The 23,473-nt window shown below is 42.7% G+C and overlaps 1 protein-coding gene across 2 annotated transcripts in view; it reads right to left on the bottom strand.

Moving 5' to 3' along the window:
- Nucleotides 1-2,190: 2,190 nt before the first annotated feature.
- The window catches only part of LOC133245121 (cytochrome P450 2J2-like), a 35,898-nt gene continuing 14,615 nt past the window's right edge, over nt 2,191-23,473 (bottom strand). For both annotated transcript variants that reach the window (XM_061413064.1, XM_061413063.1), the window contains exons 2-9: nt 21,874-22,036; nt 19,145-19,294; nt 18,777-18,937; nt 17,187-17,363; nt 14,474-14,615; nt 13,935-14,122; nt 7,454-7,592; nt 2,191-2,699 (exon numbers count right to left, since the gene is read on the bottom strand). In XM_061413064.1, the coding sequence (XP_061269048.1) occupies nt 2,521-2,699; nt 7,454-7,592; nt 13,935-14,122; nt 14,474-14,615; nt 17,187-17,363; nt 18,777-18,937; nt 19,145-19,294; nt 21,874-22,036 (1,299 nt within the window). In that variant the 3' untranslated portion in view covers nt 2,191-2,520. The remainder of the gene's footprint in view (nt 2,700-7,453; nt 7,593-13,934; nt 14,123-14,473; nt 14,616-17,186; nt 17,364-18,776; nt 18,938-19,144; nt 19,295-21,873; nt 22,037-23,473) is intronic.

Raw genomic sequence — 23,473 nt, 5'->3', positions numbered from 1 at the left:
AGTGTCCAGGGGTTTTCCATTGATCCCATGAAAGTGAAAGTGAAGTTGCTCAGTCCTGTCCGACTCTTTGCAACCCCGTGGACTGTAGCCCACCAAGCTCCTCCATCCATGGGATTCTCCAGGCAAGAATACTGGAGTGGGTTGCCATTTCCTTCTCCAAGGGATCTTCCCGACCCAGGGATCGAACCCAGGTCTCCCACAGTGCAGACAGACACTTTAACCTCTGATCCACCAGAGAGTCGTGGAAAATGCACAACAGAGTAGGAATGGACCTCAGAGATGACTATAAAAAGCCCTATATTTTATAATTTAGGAGACTGAGCACATAATGAAAAGTATTTTGGCCAATTCTTAGTCTCCAAAGAGGATGAACTGATTGGGGGAATAAAGAGTGGAAGACAAGGTCTCAGACGTTTGGGTGTTCGAGGGCTGGTTTGATTTATTTTATTCTAGAAATATAATTTGCAGTGCTTTCCAGAGAGGCAGCTTTCCAAAAGGTTACAAGGAAAGTGCATTCGGGTGATGCAGCTGGGGCTCTCAGTGTCCTGCTGTTGTTGTTCAGTCACTCAGGTGTGTCCAGCTCTTTATGACTCCATGGACTGAAGCACACTAGGCGTCCCTGTCCATCATCAACTCCCGGAGCTTGCTCAAACTCATGTCCATCGAGTTGGTGATGACATCCAACCATCTCATCCTCTGTCACTCCCTTCTCCTCCTGCCCTCAACCTTTCCCAGAATCAGGGTCTTTTCCAATGAGTCAGCTCTTTACATCAAGTGGCCAAAGTATTGGAGCTTCAGCTTCAGCATCATTCCTTCCAATGAATATTCAGGGTTGATTTCCTTTAGGATTGACTAGTTTGATTTCCCTGCTGTTGAAGGGACTCTTCAGAGTCTTCTCAGCACAGCAATTTGAAAGAATCAATTCTTCAGTGCTCAATCTTCTTTATGGTTCAACTTTGACATCTGTACATGACTATTGGAAAATCATAGCTTTGACTATACAGATCTTTATTGGCAAAGTGATGTCTTTGCTTTTTAATGCTGTCTAGGTTTGTCATAGCTTTTCTTCCAAGGAGCAAGCGTCTTTTAACTTCATGGCTGCAGTCACCATCTGTAGTGATCTTGGAGCCCAAGAAAATAAAGCCTGTTAATGTTTTCATTTTTTCCCTGTCTCTTTTCCATGAAGTGAGTTCTAGTCTAACTCAAACCCTCCCCATGCACTTTAGGAAACACTACCATTTCTCTTTGAATACCAATTGGCTCTGACAGACACAGGATAGATCCAGCCAGACTCTCCCTTCCTCCCTCCCTCCCTTCCTATTTCTATTTTCCTTTAATGGTGCCCACTGACATAGTTTTTCTCTGAATCCCAGCAACAGGATTGAAGAGCCCCATGTCTTCATGGCCCTTTTTGCTCTGAGCTATTTAAATTCCTTAATTCTAACAGCCTTAGGAAAAAAGACCTTCTATAAGGTTTAATACAGTTTACCATGTTTCATTGCTTGTCTGCATGTGGGCTGGCATCCCAACCCCATGGGTTCTCAGTGGGACCTGGCCTTCCAGTTGATGGCATTTTCTCTCCTTAGCACCCACACAGGAGAGCTGAGCAGGATTCCTGCATTTCTGTCTCCTTCTACACAATACTCTGTCAATGCTCATCAGCTGTGTTTAGGCTGGGGCTACATGTCAATCACAGTGACAATCAATTTTTAAGAAAACATCACAACCACCGTGTTCTTAACAACAATAAGGGGGTTCAGAAATAATGCATGAGGGAGGTTTTAAGGTAAGAGGGCACGTTAAAGTCAGAAAATATTTCCACATTTACTTCCCCCTAAGTAGCTTTCCATGTTTGTTTAAATTTGGTGACATTCTATTTGTCTCTGGTGTCCAAGGCCAAGGTAGTATTTTCTTAGGTAAACCAGAGAAACTGCTTTTCCACAGAACCGTGCTTATTAATAGGAATCTACCTGCCTTGCTGACTTCCCAGGGGCCAGTCTGAGGCAGAAGCAGGATAAGATTGCCTGGTGCTACCAAATGTGAGGGCCTTTCTGGCTGACCTCCATGGCTGCCCCAGGGCCCAACTTCTGACTCTTATCCACCATTTGGTCCCACTTTGACCCAGGCCATCTCAACAGGCCAGAAGCATATTTCTGTCTAAGGAAGGACACAGAAGGCAGATCACAACTATGAATTTTATGATGTGCTTTATGGTTTCCAAGCCATTTAAAGCCCTTAATTTCCTTTGATCTTTGCATTAGTTTTTGCTTTAGAGAAGAAATCATTGTCCACCTTCTATTTCCCAGATGAAAATGAAATTACTCAGAACATAACTGATTTGCCCAAGGCCCCACTGGAGACGGTTAAGCTGGGGTTTGGATTCAGTTTCCTCTGAGTCCAGTTGCTGTGACCTGTCCTAGAGGCACTGAATGCTGCTCCCTCACTCCTGAGCATGTGCTCTGTCTTGAGGGGAACAGGCCCATTCTTCTTTCTTTCCTTCTCCTCCCCCTCTGGACAATTTCAGGCCCGAGGAATAGCACAGAGGCGGTAGCTGGCTGGGGAGCTGGTCAGGCTTTCTCTAAACTTTAGGCTCAGCTTCTCATTCTCTGGAGGCCTGAAGGTAAATTTTTGCAGAAGTGAAGTAAAGAAAATAAACAGCTCTGTCCTGGCCAATTGTTCTCCAAGGCACATCCGCTTTCCTAAAAGACAAAAATATGACGTGAGTTACCTGCTCAGGTGGTGACTGTGTCTTGCAAGGACTGAAATCTTGTACCACGTCTTAAAAAACTGAGCAAAGTGAGAGCCTGATAGGCCCTGGCCTTTATGCAGCTGGCTTATTTCATGGCAACCACCTTGTAAACCTAAGCCCAGTTGAGTGAATCTACAATCGCACAGCTCAGTGCCTTCAGGGGTCAGGATGGTAAGGTACAGGGTGCAGGTGCAGGCTGCGGACAGAGCGCAGAGGGGCTGGGCTGACCTACAAACAGCGTCTAGCCTAAAGTCGTTCAAAAATCCATCAGGAAATGATGATGACAAAAGCAGACAAAAAGAAAAATTCTGTTTTAATATTTTTCAATCATTATAAAAAACAACTGTTGAGAAGGATAAGAAAGTGAACATCAGATCAAGGCTTCTCAAGTATGAGGCATCTTCTCTCTACATCACGTTTCCCTCCATCAGGACTGGGCATCTCCCTGCCAGGGCTGCCCATGCAGGGCCAACCCCGTCTCAGCCCACCTCTGCACCATCTCTTCCAGGCTTCCCCCAGCCCCTCCCTTCATGATGCCCTCCTCCCCACTTGGGCTACAACACCCTACTCGGGTCTCCATTATCTCTCTTGTGGGTGTTTTAATAATTTACCTTCTCACTAATTAATACATGTTCATTGCAAAAATGAAAAAAAAAAAGTCTGAGAAGTATAAAGATATAAAAGATGTTTGTAATCCCATAATCCAGACAAAAAACCCTTGTTAACATTTGAAAAATTTCCTCACTGTCTTTGTAAAGATTCTCCTGCACACCCATCCCTGAGATTACTCTCTGTAGTTAATTCTGGGCATTGCTATTGTTACTTTGGTTTTTCCCCATGTCGTGAAATATTCTTCAAAAATAGTTATTGTAGGGGTATGCCTCAATTTTGTCCTCTGCCTCTGTAAGCAGTTGTTGAAAATAAGATTAGAGAATGCCTGCAAATGTGTTTAATAAATCAAGATATGCTTCAGAATTATGTCCTTTTTATATGATTTTGTGCCTGTGTGTCTGTGTTTCCCACCAGCAGTTTCTAATCATCTCTGTTCCCCTCTCTCTGATCTCTTTACGCATCACTAATAGAACAATGAGGACATCAGTTAAAAATGCAGCAGAGGAAGAAATTTGTTCAAATGGTACCAAACCAGCTGTATTGTAAATACTGAAAATTATCCTCAAGTAATCCAGATTTGTGACAAAACTGGATCCACAGAGTCAGGATCCAGATTTACAGTGTTGGTAACCAGTAACCAGTTCTGGGCTATGAGTAAATATTCTCACCAACCTAAACCATTTTCAGTTGTCAAACTTGTAAAATAATATCCTAACTACACTATGTGGCTGGACAAGGATATGAGTAATACAGGAGATATGAATTTGATTTTAACATCATGAAAAGGAGGGCCACTTGATTCTACAACTTCATTCTGGACCACAGGAAATGTGGACCTTCTCCTTGGTGCTCCCTCTAAATAACTAGATCAATCACCTCACTAAGAATGAGAGAATTGGTCTAGGGTTTCTGAGAAAAGGTCTTTCTCTTTTTGTCTCCTATGATCCAGTGATTACTTTGAAAAATGAGGACTCAGTCTCTTGTCTTCATGAAGATGTCTGCTGCTTTGCTGCATCAAGAGGGAAACACTTAAATGAAGAAAAAAAATATGTTTGCAATGATACCTCTGCCATCTGCCCTGTGTGTGTGTTCTAATTCCACACCTGATCGCCTCTCCAAGAGAAGGGAGGGAGCTCTCCACACCCCATTCTTCAAGGAAGCTTTCTTTACAAAGTGCTGGATCAAGAATGAGTCAAAGCAACTGTGCCCCAGATGGGAGTGTGGTGGGAGAAAAACGTAATAGTAGTGTTGACTTTTCGATTCAGAGCATTTTTCAGGCTTCCGTTTCCTACTCTATTTAGGTAGGCTGCGTTCTGCCACAGCTGAGGAAAACCCCAAGTTGCTTACCTTCTCTGAGTTTCGTTCTTCCCAGGCAGAAAGAGGGATATTACCTGATTGCAACACTTGTTCCAATCTCCCCCCTCTCCCTGTACCCACATCATCTGCGATGTGATTCCATAGCCCTTCCCATAAATTCCAATCTCCCCCCTCTCCCTGTACCCACATCATCTGCAATGTGATTCCACAGCCCTTCCCATAAAAGCTGCGCTATTTCCCTTTCCCTTGAACTGGGGCTCACAGTGTGACCTGCGTGGGCCCCGGAATGAAGTGGGAGTGACGGTCGCCAGTTCCCAGCCTGGCTCTCAGGAGGCACTGTGTGCTTTCCTCCCTCCTGGGTCTTATCATCTGCATGTATATCAGCGGGGGTTAGCTTGCTGGAGGAGGAAACTTGGAAAAGAGCCCCACTGACCCAGCTGAGCTAGTCCTAGATCAGTCTTCAGTCACCTGACCTCCTACACAGGCAAGAGAGCCCTGCTAAGATCAGGCAGCTCCCAGCTCAATTGTAGGCTTCGGGCAACGATGCACACTTACTGTTTTACGTCACTGAGTTTACCACCTTTGTAATACAGCAATGTAACAATCGATACATATGACATGAACTTGGTGAATCTTAAAATGGAAGGGCTTTTAAGTAAGTAAATGTGTTACATTCTAGTTGTGTTAGGGAGCACACTAGATTAGAACTTCATACATAACCAATGAAGACCTACTGTATAGCTCAGGGAAGTATACCAATATTTTGTAGTATCTTGTAAGGGAAAAAACTAAAACAACAAAAAAAGGTGTGTGTGTATACATGTATGCTGCTAAGTCACTTCAGTCGTGTCCGACTCTGTGTGACCCCATAGATGGCAGCCACCAGGCTCCCCCATCCCTGGGATTCTCCAGGCAAGAACACTGGAGTGGGTTGCCATTTCCTTCTCCATATATGTGTGTGTGTGTGTGTGTGTGTGTATATGTGTGTGTATATATATATATATAAAATTGAATCACTTTGCTCTACTACTGAAAGTAACACAATATTGTAAATCAACTCTGCTTTACAAAAAAAATTTAAAAAAACAACAAATGAGTCTTAGGCTGTTTTCTGCCAATTCCTTGGGCACATGGCCTTGGGTAAGAAACAGCTTTCTCTAAATCCTAATTTCTATGCCTTGGGAAAGGAAATACTGATTTCTTTCCTGTCAAACTGTTAATAACTGGATTGCTGTACATATTAAATAAAATAATTTCCTTGCAAATAAAATCTGTAATTAGAAGGGTGTGTTACAACTCTCACAACAACAACAACAAAAACTTCAGGAGAATTATAACACTTAAAACAGCTAAAACTTTGTACTGTAATAGGAAACCTGAAGCTCTTGTAGACAGGAAGACTGGAAGGTTTTCTTACATCTCATCTCTGCTTTGAGATTAGAAAGTGACTTGCCCAATGTGAGCAAAGGTGGCACAGAACTGGAGAGGAAAGACACAGAAGATCTAATCGAATGAGTTCAGATACACTCAGGACAGTATGCTACAGCAGGGAAGCCTGGGCTCTGGATCATGCCTAAGCTAAGCTAAGCGTGGGGTCAAATTCCAGACCCTTCCTCTCTGTGCCTTTGTGGCATGATCAGCAAAATGATACTGTCACAGAAAATTAATGATAAGAAAACTACTATGAATTTCAGAATGTCAACTCAGTGTAGCATTTAGTTATTATTTTAGGAGATACTGTTAGGAAGAGGCACGGGCATTAGTATTGGATAAACATGAATAACACTCAATTCTAGGACTGCCCCCATGACTTTTATGAGTGTATATTCCATAGCTGACCCTGCTAAACTTCAGTTATCTTCCTTATACCCAAAGCAGTGATTCAAATTTGAACCTTGGAAGGTTACAGGAGAATTGCATGGTATTTTTGTCTACTGAATCATTTTTCATATCCTCAGGACTGAATACTTTACACATAACAGGTGCTCAAGAAACATTTATAGAATTAAGGATCTGGGATATTATTTGAAATGATCTCAACAAAATACATAACTCATTATCTGGTACATATGAAGAATTTTGTTACTCATTTCACAGTTATAAGTTAAAATATTTGGAGCTTTTGGAACTTTTGGAACTGGCTGCCTTGGAAACATGAGAGAGAGTTTCCCTGCATTCTCTTTCATACATTTCGGGTTGTGCATCATGTGAATGATGTAACTATATTTGTAAAGGGTTAGTAGAGTTTAAAAAGGCAAAATTTTAAAAGACCTCTTCAGGAATATCTTAAAGAGTAGAATCTCATCTACTTAAGTCCATGGCACCAAGTCCCTTGTGATGCCCATAATGACAGACAAGCAGCTCCTTTACTGGCACCTCCCCCATCCCTTTTGTAGTAATTCACTTTACATTTTTGTGAGTGGGAGGCTCTAAAAAGATCTTGAAACACTTAAAACTCTACTCAGATGGTAAGGTTCCAACCTTCTTTGTGGGTAACAGGAGGAGGCTATGCTTCTATCCCCAGTGTTGGCAGGGACAGAACAATGTGAAGCTGAAATCTCCATCAGAGTCAAGCCAGGGCTTAGGAAGCAACAGCATTAATCCTGGGGATGCTCACCCCAGGGAATTTTGAGGTGCAACCACAGCAAGAGTGAGTCACGCTTGGCAGGGCTATCTGGAGTTGTTCCAATTAAAGCAAAGCATCACAAGGAGAAGAGTAGGCAAGGGTAGAGAGAGGAGTCCTGGGTTCCCACATACCTATTTCTTGCTACTCACCTATTGAGAAAGGCAGAAAGGATTCCCTTTTCTTAAACTGTCCATTTTCCAGAAAATGCTCTGGATTGAACGTGTCAGGGGTGGCCCACTCTGCGGGGTCCCTGTGCAGTGCAGTCAGGTTGGTCAGCACCATGGTGCCCTGGAGAAGGCAGAAGAGACTCAGGCAAGACTTGACCCACACAACATACACGTACAGACGGGCGGCGGTCCTCCGGCGCTCCCACACCTGGGCTGACAGCACCCTGAACTCCCTTGGCCTCACCAACCCACCACCTTCTGAGCCCAATCCCTAGCACTGTTTTTTTTGCCTTGGGACAGCTTACAGTGATGGACTGGAATTGTCTGCTGGGAATTTGTCAGGGAAGTGTGACTGCTCTTAGTGCAGAATGGATCTCTGCAGGGACTTGTCAGTGTAGAACTTGGGAGGGAACACATATGCATCAGTGAACACATATGAAACATATATGAATAATGTGACAGTGGGCAGGCAGTTCTAGACCGAGACTGACCCAGCTGCTTACTCAAGTGGTAACTATGGCAGTTTGTCCAACATGAAAAATGTCTCATTTGCCTACGGTTCTCACATTCTCTTCCCTCCATTATCTAGTAAAGTCCACAGAAAGTTTAATAATAGAATAAGGTCACCAAGTGGAAGAAACCACTATTCTTCCTGGTATGCAGCAACAAACTCAGGAGTCCTCCTTAACGCCCCCCTTTCCCTCATTCTGCCTTCGTCCAGGCCTTCGCTGGGCTGCTCAACTTGACTTGAGTTTTCTCTGGATTCTGTCACCTCCATTTCAGATCCATCACTGCCTGGTCCAAGTTACTACCTTGGTTTCCCACACTCCTACACTAGTCCTAACTACATCCATATCCTTTCTTTCCCCTTCAATGTGCTGGACACATTGAAAGCTGAGATAGCTTTGGACATGATTTAATTATGTCACTTCTATCCGCCCACCATATTTGGACCTCGATAGATACCCCTCAATGGCTTCCATCTCTCTTAGGTTATGGGCACGTCACCTGCCCATCCTGAGTCACCATCCTTCTCCCTGCGTGCTTACTACATCAAGTCTCTTTCAGTTTCTCAATTTGTCATTTGTTCCCAATATTTTCCAGGACTCTTTGTATGGCAACCTCTGGGCATCCTCATGCCAATGAGTATCTGCTGGAGCTGCTGCTCTGAGTGTCTTTGTCCCTGCTGTGAGCTGTGCTGCCCCCTGCCTCTGCAGGTGACCCTCCAATACTAGCAGTAGGTCTGGTCCAGCCTCTTATGAGGTCACTGCTTTATTTGCCTGTGTGCTTATGTGCACACAGTCCACAGTCTTGTGTGTGCCCTCCAAGACTGTCCTTTTTCCATCCAGCCCTGTGGAATTCCTGAGATCACAATCTGCTCATCTTCATAGCTACATTCTCTGGGGGCTCCTCTTCCTGTTACCAGACCCCTAGGCTGGGATGCCTGCCTTGGGGCTCAGGATTTTCACTACTGTGGCAGAACTTCTGTAGTATAATTGTTTTCCAGTTGGCAGGTTGCCCACCTGGGAAGTAGGCTTCCCTGGTGGCTCAGACTGTAAAGAATCCACCTGCAATGTGGGAGACCTGGGTTTGATCCCTGGATTGGAAAGATCCCCTGGAGGAGGGAATGGGAGCCCACTCCAGTATTCTTGCCTGGAGAATCCCCATGGACAGAGATGCCTGGTGGGTTACAGTCCTTGGTTACATGGTTACATGTCCACAAAGAGTGAACATGACTAAGTGATTAAGCACAGCATCTGGTGGGTATGGGAGCTGATTTTGTTGCAGTTCTACCCCTCCTGATATCTTGTGGTGGCTTCTTCTTTGTCTTTGGATTTAGGGTATCTTTAAAAATTTTTATTTATTTTTAATTTAAGGATAATTGCTTTACAATATTGTGTTGGGTTTCTGCCATACCTCAACATGTATCAACTATAGTATACATACGTCCCTGCCCTCTTGATCCTCCCTCCCACCCCATCCTACCCCTCTGTGTTGTTACAGAGCACCAGTTTGAGCTCCTTGAGTCATATGGCAAATTCCCACTGGCTATCTATTTAGGGTGTCTTTTTTTAAATATATAAATTTATTTATTTTAATTGGAGGCTAATTACTTTATGATATTGTAGTGGTTTTGCCATACATTGGAATGAATCCGCCACAGGTGTACATGTGTCCCCCATCCTGAACTCCCTTCCCACCTCCCTCCCCGTACCATCCCTCTGGGTCTTCCCAGTGCACCAGCCCTGAGCACCCTGTATCCTGCATCAAACCTGGACTGACATTTGTTTCACATATGATAATATACATGTTTCAATGCCATTCTCCCAAATCATCCCACCCTCGCCCTCTCCCACAGAGTCCGAAAGACTGTTCTATACATCTGTGTCTCTTTTGCTGTCTCGCATACAGGTTATCGTTACCATCTTTCTAAATTCCATATATATGTGTTAGTATACTCTATTGGTGTTTTTCTTTCTGGCTTACTTCACTCTGTACAATAGGCTCCAGAGTCATCCACCTCATTAGAACTGATTCAAATGTATTCTTTTTAATGGCTGAGTAATACTCCATTGTATATATGTACCACAGCTTTCTTATCCGAACACATGAAAAGATGTTCAACATCACTCGTTATCAGGGAAATGCAAATCAAAACCACAATGAGGTACCATTTCACGCCAGTCAGAATGGCTGTGATCCAAAAGTCTACAGGCAATAAATGCTGGAGAGGGTGTGGAGAAAAGGGAAACCCCTTACACTGTTGGTGGGAATGCAAACTAGTACAGCCACTATGGAGAACAGTGTGGAGATTCCTTAAAAAACTGGAATTAGGGTGTCTTTTTTGACAAGTTTTAGCAGTTTTGTTAATGGTTATTCAGCAGATCCCTGGAGAAGGAAATGGCAATCCACTCCAGTAATCTTGCCTAGAAAATCCCATGGACAGAAAAGCCTAGTAGGGTACAGTCCATGGGATCTTAAAGAGTCGGACATGACTGAGCGACTGAGCACCCAGTAGATAATTGTGATTTTTGTGTTTACATAAGAAGAGTTAAGCTGGTGTCCTTCTGTTGCATCATCTTAAACGAATCAACCAGGCCAGCTTTGTGGGACCTAAATCTTACACAGTTTGAGGATTGCTTTCATTATGTATCCTTGGCCAAGGATCCTTGGCCAAGGATCCATTACCTCATCTTCTTTTCTTTTGCTTTCAGTCAGTTTCCCTTGCTAATAGAGGGGCGCATCCTGACCCTGGCAGCCAGGACTTCAGAGCTCCCATGCTGGGGCTTACAGAGAAGCACTGCACACGACATCCTCCAGGGGGACTTTAGTTGCTACTAAAAGTCAGTGTAAGGAATCCCGACACTTCTGCATAGTGACTGTACCAGTGTAAGAGGGTTCCCTTGTCTCCACACCCTCTCCAGCATTTATTGTTTATAGACTTTAATGGTGGCCATTCTGACCCGTGTGAGATGATACCTCACTGTGGTTTTGATTTGCATTTCTCTAAAAATGAGTGATGTTGAGCATCTTTTCATGTGTTTATTAGCCATCTGTATGAGACTTGGGTTTGATCCCTGGGTCAGGAAGATCTTCTGGAGAAGGAAATGGCAACCCACTCCAGTACTCTTGCCTGGAAAATCTCATGGACAGAGAAGTGTGGTGGGCTACAGTCCACAGGGTCGCAAAGAGTCGGACATGACTGAGCGAATTCACTTTCACTTTCACTTTCATGTCTCCTTTGGAGAAATGTCTGTTTAGTTCTTTGGCCCCCTTTTTGATTGAGTTGTTTGTTTCTCTGGTATTGAGCTACATGAGCTGCTTGTATATTTTGGAGACTAGTTCTTTGTCAGTTGTTTCATTTGCTATTATTTCCCCCCATTCTGAAGGCTGCCTTATCAACCTTGCTTATAGTTTCCTTCATTGTGGAAAAGCTTTTAAGTTTAGTTAGGTCCCATTTGTTTATTTTTATTTTTATTTATTACTCTGGGAAGTGGGTCATAGAGGATCCTGCTGTGATTTATGTCAGAGAGTGTTCTGCTTATGTTTTCCTCTAAGAGTTTTATAGTTTCTGGTCTTACATTTAGATCTTTAATTAATTTTGAGTTTATTTTTCTGTGTGGTGTTAGAAAGTGTTCTAGTTTCATTCTTTTACAGGTGGTTGGCCAGTTTTCCCAGCACCACCTGTTAAAGAGATAGTCTTTTCTCCATTGTATAGTTTCACCTTCTCAAAGATAAGGGTTCCATGGATTTATCCCTGGGCTTTTTATTTTGTTCCATTGATCTGTACTTCTGTCTTTGGCCAGTACCATACTGTCTTGATGACTGTAGCTTGGTAGTATAGGCTGAAGTCAGAAAAGTTGATTCCTCCAGTTCCATTCTGCCATATGACCCAGCAATTCCACAGCTGGGCATACACACAGAGGGAACCAGAATTAAAGAGACATATTTACTCCAATGTTCACTGCAGCACTGTTTACATAGGTAGGACATGGAAGCAGCCTAGATGCCCATTGGCAGATGAATGGATAAGAAAGTTGAGGTACATACACGATGGACGATTTCTCAGCTATAAAGAAGAACACATTTGAGTCAATTCTAATGAGGTGGATGGAACTGGAGCCTATTATACAAAGTGAAGTAAGTCAGAAAGAGAAACACCAATACAGTATATTAATGCATATATATGAAATTTAGAAAGACGGTAATGATGATCCCATATGCAAGGCAGCAAAAGAGACACAGACATAAAGAACAGATTATTGGACTCAGTGGGAAAGGTGAAGGTGGGATGATTTGAGAGAATAGCATTGAAACATGTATATTACCATACGTAAAACACATGACCAGTGCAAGTTCGATGCATGAAGCAGGACACTCAAAGCTGGTGCCCTGGGACAACCCTGAGGGATGGGGTGGGGAAGGAGGTGGGAGGGGGGTTCAGCATAGGGTGACACATGTGCACCTGTGGCTGATTCATGTTGATGTATGGCAAAAACCACCACAATATTGTAAAGTAATTGTCTTCAAATTAAAATAAATGAAATAAAATAAAAATCAGATTTAGTTGGTTCGCTAGGTCTCATAGAACATTACATCAGAAAAAATCTGTTGGAATGAATCTTTTAAGTTAGGATAGTTCTTTGCAGTTAAATATATCGCTGTGAATATGCAAAGATCACCTGTGAAAACCTTTAGACCTCATATTTCACACATAAGATGGTCAATCAGCAAGAAAATCAAAAACACAGTTGCTGCAGGAATAACTGCATTTACAGGCTCTGTAGGCACAGAGACCATGGGGAGCCCATGGGAGATGCTCCTGTGTTTTTCCCTTGAGATCAACCCCAGGTTCCACATACAGAGGGACTCAGGCCAACTGCAATGCATCCACAGAGATGGACCAAGGTGGTGAGAAAGCAGACTGTGAATGTGCAGTGTAAAGAGAGGGCACTAGGGGGCACAGCAGAGCTGTCTGCTGAGATCCTAAGAGCAGGGCAGAGAGAGCAGAATTTCCTCTGTGAACGCAGGGAATTTAACAGAGAACCACTGAGAACAATTGCAGGGAGACTCTTCTAAAGTCAAAGTAGAGCAACTCTTATAAAGAGAACATGGTGTAGACAACAAAGATGAGCCTGGAACTCAGAACAAGTCTGTTTCTGGAACCCAACTCTTGTTACTTTGTAACTGAGAATTCTTAAACAAGATAAATCACTCTCTGAGCCTGGATTTCAAATTTGTAAAATGAGGATAGCAGAATTATTCTGAGGACTGAATCAGACATTTTGAAAGAATCTATAGAGTCCTGACTGCTTTAGGAACCAAGGAAGTATTGGTTTCCTTCTCCTCTTTTCTGTTATTTAATAGTGCACAGGCTTGGATTCTTTTCCCTTTTGAGATAGTCCCATCAAGGGGCTGTAAGTTAACGCTGTAAACAATACCTGTGGGGATGTTATGTTAGAAACAGCAGTACTAATGTGATTTTGGTTCAAGTGGTCCCACATGTCCCTCGTAAGTCAACATTTTCTGCCCCCAGGATTAAGAAGCAGAATTTTCCAACATAAGTCTGGCAGGTCCCTATCCTGTGAGAAGCTCTCCCAAGGCAAACAAAAGGATCTCTTAGCAAAGTCTGACTGAGAATTGCTGCAGCTATATCCCCAGAGATATTCACAATCACGGAGTAAGAACACTGAGCAATCTCGTAGCACAGAAAAGCCAATCTTCATATAAACACATTTGACCTAGGAGTCCCCCTTCCCCTCCAGAACACCTATTAACATATATTTGAACTAATCTTGTAAAGATCCCAAATGAAAGAAAACATCTAGTATTCCACCAGCAAAAATACGTCTCCCCATAAGTGTTTCTCTAAGAGAAGAAAACATGTCACTTTTCAGTTGAGATTCACACCATTTAAAATATAAGCTTGGAGATCTGAGGCTGTGAGTGAGCCTCTAATTACCTTGACCAGGTGGTATCCAGCCAGGACGGTGTCCACTGTCACCTCCCTGGGCACGTTCATGGGGACGATGTTCCCCATTCTCTGCACCTCGTGGATGACAGCATTGGTGTAGGGCATGGACTCTCGAGAGGCCGTGCTCACCTTCTGTGATTGCCCGAGCACCCTGTCGATCTCAGCTTGGACTTTTTCTGGGAAATAAGAGGAGGCTGTATTATTCTAATATTCCATAATTTTCCTTAAGCCTGGTTAAGCTAAGGAATGGAATAACTAGGATCAAAATGGCTAAAGCTATAGTGAGCTCTCCAGACTGCTCCCCAGGGAGGTATGTGAGTGGGAAGTGGGCCCTGGTGTGAGACAAATCTGGTGCCAAACTCTTGCTCCACAACATTTCTGCTGAGAGTTCCTGAAGCTTGTTGAGGCTTAGTTTCGCCTGACTAGTGAGGATAAATCAACTTTCCTTTTAGGAACATTAAGATTTATAAGAACTGATTAACAGAAGCACTCTGACTTGGTCCAGGCACACACACTGATGTGCTCACCTTGGATTTCGGGGTTCAGGGCCATGAAAAGCAATCCCCAGCGCAGGGTGGTTGAAGTTGTCTCTGTTCCAGCCAAGAAGAGGTCCAGGGTGCTGCAGATGAGGTTTTCGTCATCGAAACTCGAAGTAGCATTGCCTTTGTGCTAGAAAGCATAGTGATTATTGACTTTTCAGATGATTCTAAGTTGCCACAGCACAGGGGGCTTCACCCAAGAGAGAATAGGGAAGGAAACACCCCCTCCCCCCAGGAGAAATGACTTTCCCTTTAGCCATCCCAGGATGCAGAGACTTATTACTGCAGTATCATTATCATCCTCCGGCTCAAGTGCTGGAAGCTTTTGTTAGTTTTGGTGGATGGAAATGGGTCAATTAATTTATTTTACTACCATAATTTGGGAGAATCTATTAATATCCTGGGTCTTGTGGTAAAAAATCTGCCTGCCAATGCAGGAGACATCAGAGACACTGGATTGATCCTTAGGTTGGGAAGATCCCCTGGAGTAGGAAATGGTAACCTGTTCCAGTATTCTTGCCAGCAAAATACCATGGACTGTAGCCCACCATACTCTAGAAAAATTCCTTGGACTGTAGCCCACCAGACTCCTCTGCCCATGTAGCCTGGTGGGCTATATCCATGGGACCACAAGAGTTGGACAAGACTAAGCAACTGCACACACAAACACATACACACATGTTATTTCACTGGAAAAACAGCTTTCAGTTCCTACATTAGCCACAGCATTCACTATGTGTACAACTTGATCAAGTTCCTAAACCACTAAACCTGTCTATAAATGGGGTGTAGCTCAGTAGTAGAGCTTGTGCTTAGCATGCACGAGGTCCTGGGTTCAAGTCCCAGCTCCTCCAGGGCTTTAATCTCAGCCCTGAACCAAGGCCCACAACTTATTTGGGCTTCCCTGGTGGCTCAGATAGTAAAGAATTTGACTGAAATGCAGGAGACTGGGGTTTGATCCCTGGGTCAGGAAGAGCCCCTGGAGAAGGAAATGGCAACCCACTCCAGTATTCTTGCCTGGAGAATTTCATGGACAGAAGAGCCTGGCAGGCTACAGTCCAGGGGATTGCAGAGTTGGACACAACTGAGTGACTAACACACACACAAACCTGTCTATATTTCAATTGCCTTTTCCATAAAATAGAAATAACAATATTCACCCATGAAGTGGCATTATGGATTATGTGAGTAGGAAATGGCATATAACAAATCCTCAACAAATGCTTTTACTGACACCAGAAACAATAAATGCATTTCACTAAAGTATAATCCTCACGCCTCCCCAGTTAAACATCTCTGATTCCAACAGCCATTCTGAATGGCATTCCAGCATCTTTACCACCTTCCTCCAGAAGCTTCAATGAGTCAGTGTTGCCCTGTGTGCCGTCCACAACTGCACACTTCATAGCAAGTGAAGTCTCCTCCTTTCAGGAGGAATCAATGCTTCTATGTTATAACAAGAAGGTGAAATAGAGGAGACAGAAAAAAATGTTTCGTTCTTTCAACTCCTGGGAAGGAATAAACAATCCAATGAGTCCAAAATGCAATGGTGAACATTAACCAGGGGATCAGAGGATGAGATGGCTGGATGGCATCACTGACTTGATGGATGTGAGTCTGGGTGAACTCTGGGAGTTGGTGATGGACAGGGAGGCCTGGCATGCTGCGATTCATAGGGTTGCAAAGAGTCGGACATGACTGAGCGACTGAACTGAACTGAACTCACTATGTTAAAGGATAGACATCCAATTTTGCCTTTTTCCTGCTTTTTGCAAATAGTACTGAAAAGTGGATGACATGGGGATGAGGGAGGAAGGCAAAAGTCCCTCCCACTTGAGGCTAAACTCTGGGCATCAGACTCAATTTCACTTTTGTGTTCTGTACTGGGGAGCTTGAGAAAAGTGTAGGAGACTGGTATTGACAAGTAAGAATAAAACAATGCCTCTTTTTCCTGTGTGTACAGGTCTCTCACATATGGGTAGAGGATAGAATAGACTATTAAAGGCAGTATTTGGTCTTTCCAAAGATTTCAAGTCAAATGGGCTACCCAGGCAGAGAATCTGCCTGCAATGTAGGAGACATGGGGAGATCCCCTTGAGAATGAAATGGCTACCCTCTCCAGTATTCTTGTTTGGGAAATTTCATGAACAGAGGAGCCTGGTGGACTACAGCCCATGAGGTTACAAAGAGTTGGACATGACTTAGTGACCGAGCATGCACACAAGCCAAATACTCTTTAACCAATATCTTTATTTCTAATTGTATCATCAATTCTGAGTTAATGATATTCGTACACACTAAAATATTGCCTCTGTTTTTTCTCCCCTGTGATAGACTGAATAATGACTCACAAACATATGAATGTCCTAATCTCTGGAATGGGTGAATACTTTTTGAAAGATGGAGCTTTGCAGATATGATGAAGTTAAGGATCTTGATACAGGAGGATTATTCTAGATTATCCCAGTGTACCATTATAGTCACAAGAGTCTATAAGGGGAAGTAAGTAGAACATAAAGAGAAGATGTGAGGATGGGGGCAGAGAAGAATCTACACCAATGGTTTCGAAGTTGGAGGAAGGGGCCCTGGTTGTTTTCAGCCCCCAAGTTTGTGGTGATTTGTTACAGCAGCAATAAGAAACCAGAATCCCCCCATGTGCTCTTTAAGAACACTCCTCAGGGAAACACCCAGGTTCACTCACCTTCTCTATCTCCTGGAGGTAAGCATCAATGAAGTCTCTTGCTTCAGCAGGATTCCAGTCTTTCCTGTGGTTTTCAATCACATTAGCAACAAACATTTTCAGTTTCTCCCATTTACGAAAGAGAGTGTGGTGGGATCCCGGAAGGAAATTCATTATTCTTGGAAAGGCATTGTAGAGCTGATGGAGAAAACGACAGTCAAGTGGACAAGGGGGTGAGACAGTGTTCCCCATTCTATGTCTCTTCTTTACTTACACTTGGCCCTTGGCGTCACCCTTGACTCGTCTTCTCTGCCTCAATCCTCTTCTTTCCCCTCTGGCCTCCATCAAAATATAGCCAATTTTGAACCACTTCTCACTACTCTATGCATTTTCAGTTTAGTAAAAATCACCACCATTTCTTATCTGGATTCTGTAAAGCCTCCAACACATTTCCTGATTCTCTCCTTAACCCCCTTCCCAGTCTTCCTTCTACTGAGCAGCTGGAGGGATCCTTTAAGAGTTTAATAGATTGTTTTACTGTTTATTCCTCAATATTCTGGTGACTTTTGAAGATGTTTAGACAAACTCTATACCCTTCTCCTGGCCTGGAGCTCTACATGTCCCGACTCCTCACCCTCGTGTCCCTTCCTCTGCTGTCACTCACTGCCATCTTAGCTCTCTCTTAGTCTTTCTAGTCCATCCCTAATGGTCTCTGTGATAACATCAAGGATGACAATATTTAGTCCTTTGTATTTGCTATTCTTTCAATGGCAATTGGTCTTCCTCTGGAATCTGTATAACACCAGCCTTTTATTTCATTCATCATGATAATCCTCTAAGTAGCAGCATCTCTGGAATCCTTTCTCCATTCCCTTAATTCTGCTTTATTTTTTTTCATGGCAATTGTCTCTAGCATATGAGTGTGTATTTGTGTGTGTGTGTGTGTGTAGAATACCACTGTCTAGCTAGCTAGCCATCTATGTTAAAAATAGATATGTATTTGATTATCTGCCCATTATGATGTATTCTCCATGTTGGTAAGATATTTTTAATAAAATTAAGTGACTTTTGGATATATTTTCTCTAATACTTTCTGGTATAAAATTGATAGCACAACATAATGGAAAGTTTCCTTGACTTACAATGAAACAGACATGGGTTTGACTATTAGCTCTGCTGCTTTCATAAATTTGGGGGACAATAATAATGATGATAATGATGGTGATGTAATCTGTCATGACATTGGGCACCAGGGTTATTTGCATGACCAAATCACACGAGATCATTAGTGCACCTAATGGAGAGTCAGGAAATGGATAGGAAAACTCAAAAGTGATGGCAATGTTATGTTTTTCAAGGGAAAAAACATAAGTGCATACATGGTTTGTCATGTAAAGTTTTGTACTTTATATGAATGTTGGAAATTTTCTTTGTCCATAGTAAATATTAAACAATATTACCCAAAAACAGTAAAATCAACAGATTGATTTCAAATAAGCTTGTGTTGAAAAAGATTAGATTTCAGCTAAAAAGGAAAGAGTGACTCCATCTCATCTGATTCTGACATCAACCCAATATTTTTTTCAAGACATGAAATGTGAACTGTTTTACCTGGCAGCACACTGATGCCTGAATACACAAGATCTCATCCAGCAGCCTCAGCAGCTCCTGGAACTGATCATCCTTGTAGTCAAACCGCTCCCCGAAGGTGATGGAGCAAATAATATTGGAAACGGCATTGTTGATTATGAAGTGAGGGTCAAAAGGCTGTCCTGGAGGCAGGAGAAGAGATGGAGCCTTCAGATAGGTTTCTTTCTCATGCCACTACAGGACTATGACCCTAGGACCCTACAAAGTGCTGGTATTAGGACAGACATGTAGGTATTGATGAGCTTCTGGTTAGTGAAAGCATGAACCACAGTTAGTGGTTTCACAGTTAGTGAAAGCATGAACCTGCATCTGTCCTACGACTGGCTCACCGTTCTTCTCTCCTATTGCCTGGATGAGGTAGGTGACCTCTTCCTGAATGCGTTCCTCTAAGCTCTTCCTTCCCAAACCGAAGTTCCTCAGAGTTGTCAGGGTGAACCTTCTTTGCTCTTTCCATACCTGGCCATTGGACCTGACCAAGCCTGGGAAAATGAATACAATGTTATGAAAAGCAAGGCAACAAGGTCCATGGGTGATAACCTGTCAGATGGAAGGAAGGAGAAGCACTTTAAGGCACTTGAAAATTATTCAGAGAAATAATCTCTAAGCAATGGATATAATGGCTTGAATTTACTGATTGCTTGCAATGCTGGGTACATTAGCATTTTTAATGCATTATGTAATTTAGTACTCATGGAATTTCTCTGATGTAAGTATAACCATTACTGCCAAAAAAGCCTCCCAATTTTGATGATGAGAAAAATGAGTCTCAAAGGATAAATCACACTGTAAAAGGTCATAGAGTCAGTATACACCTGAACATGCATTCAAATTCAAGTCTGCCTGACTCCAAAACCCACACTTTGATTACTTGTCACATAACCATATTTAAGAATTTGCTATGCTACATATTAAGTATGAATTTATGGATTATACAAAATCAATACTCATAAGGACAAAAGACCTTAAAAAGATAAATAAATCACCCAAGAACACAAAGAAATGTGAACACTGTGCAGAAAGAATACCACAGAAAAAGGAAAAAAGAATACGTCTTAATATGCCATCGTATAAAGGCATTTATTTTATAACACTGGTGAGGCCACCGTCCTCTTATTTCTTCCTTTCATCTTACACTTCAACTCCTTCTAATATCTCCCTTTGGCTTCCATCACCTTAGTGAAATGGCTCTTCTTACTGTTCAATCCAGGGTCCTTTTCAGCTTCATCTTGATGTCTCAGCAGCATGAGATGCTTTCTTCTTGAAACACTCTCTGCCAATGGAGCCCAGAACATCACACTCTCCAGATTTTTCTGCTAATTCGCTGACTTCAGAGAAATTATCATACCTTTGGTTAACTATCTTCTTTGATCTAATTTTGAAATGATGGAGCTCTTCAAGATTAGGTCTGAAGCCTCTTCTCTTCTTACCCCATCCTCCATTTCTAGGAAATTTCCACTCCAAAATTTCAAATGACATCTACTGATAGTTAACATGTGCTATTGTCTCTCAGCTTCAGGTGCTTACACAATTCCCTGCTGCTTGTCTCTCCTGGCTTCACACTCAGCATATCAATGACTGAATTCATGGTTTGCTCCATACAACTCCCCACTCAGGCCAGTCAACATCTGTCCTCCTTCACATGACCCTTCTTTCCTTTACCTACCCATTTGGGTGTCTACCTCAGCACCTCACTGTCCCTCTGTCTAGGTCATCATGTCCTATTGGATTTGCCTCCTGAGTAGCTTAAATCCATGTATCTTCACAGTCACTTTCCTGGTCTAACTCACTATGCTATCATTTCTTGCCACCTCCCTCATCCAGGCCACCACCTCCTCTAACCTCCAAGACTCCATAGTCTCTTGCTCCTTTTATTGCAGCTTAGATAAGTCTCTAAAATGTACAATGTAAATATGGTGATTCCTTTCTCTACTGAAACCATTCAGGAGCCTCCATTGTTATTAGGATAAAAAACAACATCCTTAACAAGAATTTGGATGAACTGTTTCTGGCCAAACTCCCCAGCTTTATCTCCACTTAATTATCTCCATTTAATCCCTGTGTGTACTACACTGGCCCTCTTTCAATTCCTCAGTTTACTGTTCTTCCCACTTCAGAGACTTTTCATATTCTATTCCGGATTGCTTTGTCACTGGATTTCTGGATTGTTTCTTCACTTTATCAATTGTCTTTAACTTCATTAGCTTCTCCTGAGTCTCAGGACTAGATTAGATACCCATAATAGATGAACCCTGCTCTTCGTAACACTTCATAGCCTTAAATGATTTGTGTAATTGATATCGTCTTTCTTAGTCACTTGTAAGTTATAGAAAACCAAGGATTTTGTCTGTTCTACTCACTGTTTTATCACTAGAGCAAGCCACTAGGTTCACATTACAGACATAGAATAAATGGACATAGAGTTAATAGATGCAATATTTCAAAGAGGAATCGAGAAACCCCCAGGGGTAAAAAAAAAAGAGTGCTTTGGTAGAAGAATTGACTTTAGCTTTTCATTCAGATTTGTGAAAATCTAAGTTAATTTACCAAGTTTATTTTATGATCTTTTTAAGTATTCATGCCAAACTCTTCCATTGACAGAAAGCTCGAGATACTTTGTGAGGCACAGCTTTAATAACAGAGCACAAGGAATTAGAGGCAAGAAGGGATCACAAAGTCAGTACGAGGAAACTGATCTACATATTTTCCTAGGGGACAAGATTTGAAGATTTGAATGAGAAAATAGAAGAGAGCCTGAGAACACAGCATTGCCTTTCTTCTTCTTAAAAAAACACATCACATCACTGAGTGATGAGGATACTTATTTATCAAAGCACCCAGAGTGAGTTCATGCAGGTGATGCCACTTCTCCCAAATCCCTGACATTAGAGCTGACCTGGCCAGGTTCCCTGAGGAGGTGACTTCAACAGGAAATGGGGCCACTCCATTTCCTTGAGGGGCAGAGATTCCATGAGGGGCCTGGTCCTGGGAGTGTTGGAAGCAATTTCAGAGGCCACAGGAGTATCAAATATATGCTTCTTATTTTGGTCATGGAACTTACCTTTATTGTTAAAGATATGTTTCTGAAGAGGTATCATGGGGCGGTTTACAAAGTTTTGTTCCTGGTCGACAAGGGCTTCTTTGATATAGGGCAATCCAGTTATAACGATGAAATGAATTACACCAAAATCTAGCCTAATAATGTTCCCATATTTCTTCACAACCTGAAAAATAGAAGAGTCACAGTTGAGTATATACAGGTCTATGTGTCCTAGATGGAGAATGTGTGGAGCTGCGATGGGGGTGCGGGGGTGGGGGGTGCGGAGGGGAGGCTTGTAATGAGTGGAATCTGTGTGTATGTGTGTGCGTCTTGGGCTGCATTTAGACGTCCACGAAATCCACTAGAGGGCACAGACATTCATTATAAAACTCATTCATATGTTCAACTTACTTGAGTGAGCTTATGTGACCTGCGAATAATGCATAAAATATAATAAAGTAAGCAAAGGTCTCTTATCCTAAGCATCTTAGAATTTAGTGAATGGAGAGAATTCAGCACATGTGACTCACCAGAGAAGTCAGAGATGTTTAGTTGAAGACTAACCTATCAAGCATGGACTTCTTAGTGCATAGTATCTGTTTAATCACAAGAGAACATCCCCTTCCTCAACAGGTTCTAGGTGATAAAAAAAAGTCACTCTGAGTCAGGGACTAGATATGGAGAAGTGAACACTAGTTCTGGAGTCATGTCAACTCTGTGATTGACAACTGAGATCTCAGAATAGTTGCTTCACTTTTCTTGGCGCCTAAGCTCCCCAGCTGTGAAAGGTAGAAAACTGTTCCTCCCTTGGAGTTTCTGTGAGGGGGAACTCCCTGACCCTTCAGTGATTAGGACTAGGCATCCACTGCCCTGGACCCAGGTATGATCCCTGCACAGGGAGCAAAATCCCACAAGCAGAACGGTGCGCTGGAAAACCCCACACTCCAGAACCCAAATGGTTTCTGTGAGGAGGAATGAGAACAATAATGTGAAATGCACTTTGTGCCCTGGGTCCTGTCAGACAGCCACTCTATAGTGTGGGGAATGAATGGCCTCTGTGTGCAAAGCGACATGCATGCACTTGCTCAAGGGGACAGATAGGACAAGAGCACATGGATGACGTGCAGAAGAAAGGCATGGATGTTCATAGACAACCACAGCTCCTGGGTGCCATGCTAACTACTTTCACCTTTTATCTCATTTCCTTCACACCACCCTACAGTACTAATGATTTTATTCAGGTTTTAGTAAGGAAAATTAGTCATGGAGAAGTAACTTAGACAATGTGACAGAGCTATTGGTGGCTGGAGGGAATATGCCAGGCATTATGTAAGATATAAGAACAGAAACATGAACTTGAGATGGTACTGGACCTTAGAATTTTGTGGATGTGACAGCATGAAAGTGAGAATGAGAATAATGGACCAAAGAGAAAGAAAGAGAAAGGGAGAGTGTGTGGGTGTGTCACAGACACATAAGGGACCCAGGGGCTAGGATAGATTCCTGGAAAAAATAGCTCTCACTGTGTAGAGAGATGGGATACAGGCTGGCAAGGTACTGTGAGCTGGACCAAGGATGTCTTAATGTCAAGTGAAACACTTTAGACCTTGTTTTGCTTGTA

The sequence above is a fragment of the Bos javanicus genome, chromosome 3 (assembly GCF_032452875.1).
Source record: "Bos javanicus breed banteng chromosome 3, ARS-OSU_banteng_1.0, whole genome shotgun sequence".
NCBI classification, from domain to species: Eukaryota; Metazoa; Chordata; class Mammalia; order Artiodactyla; family Bovidae; genus Bos; species Bos javanicus.
This window is presented reverse-complemented; position numbering and strand designations above follow the sequence as displayed.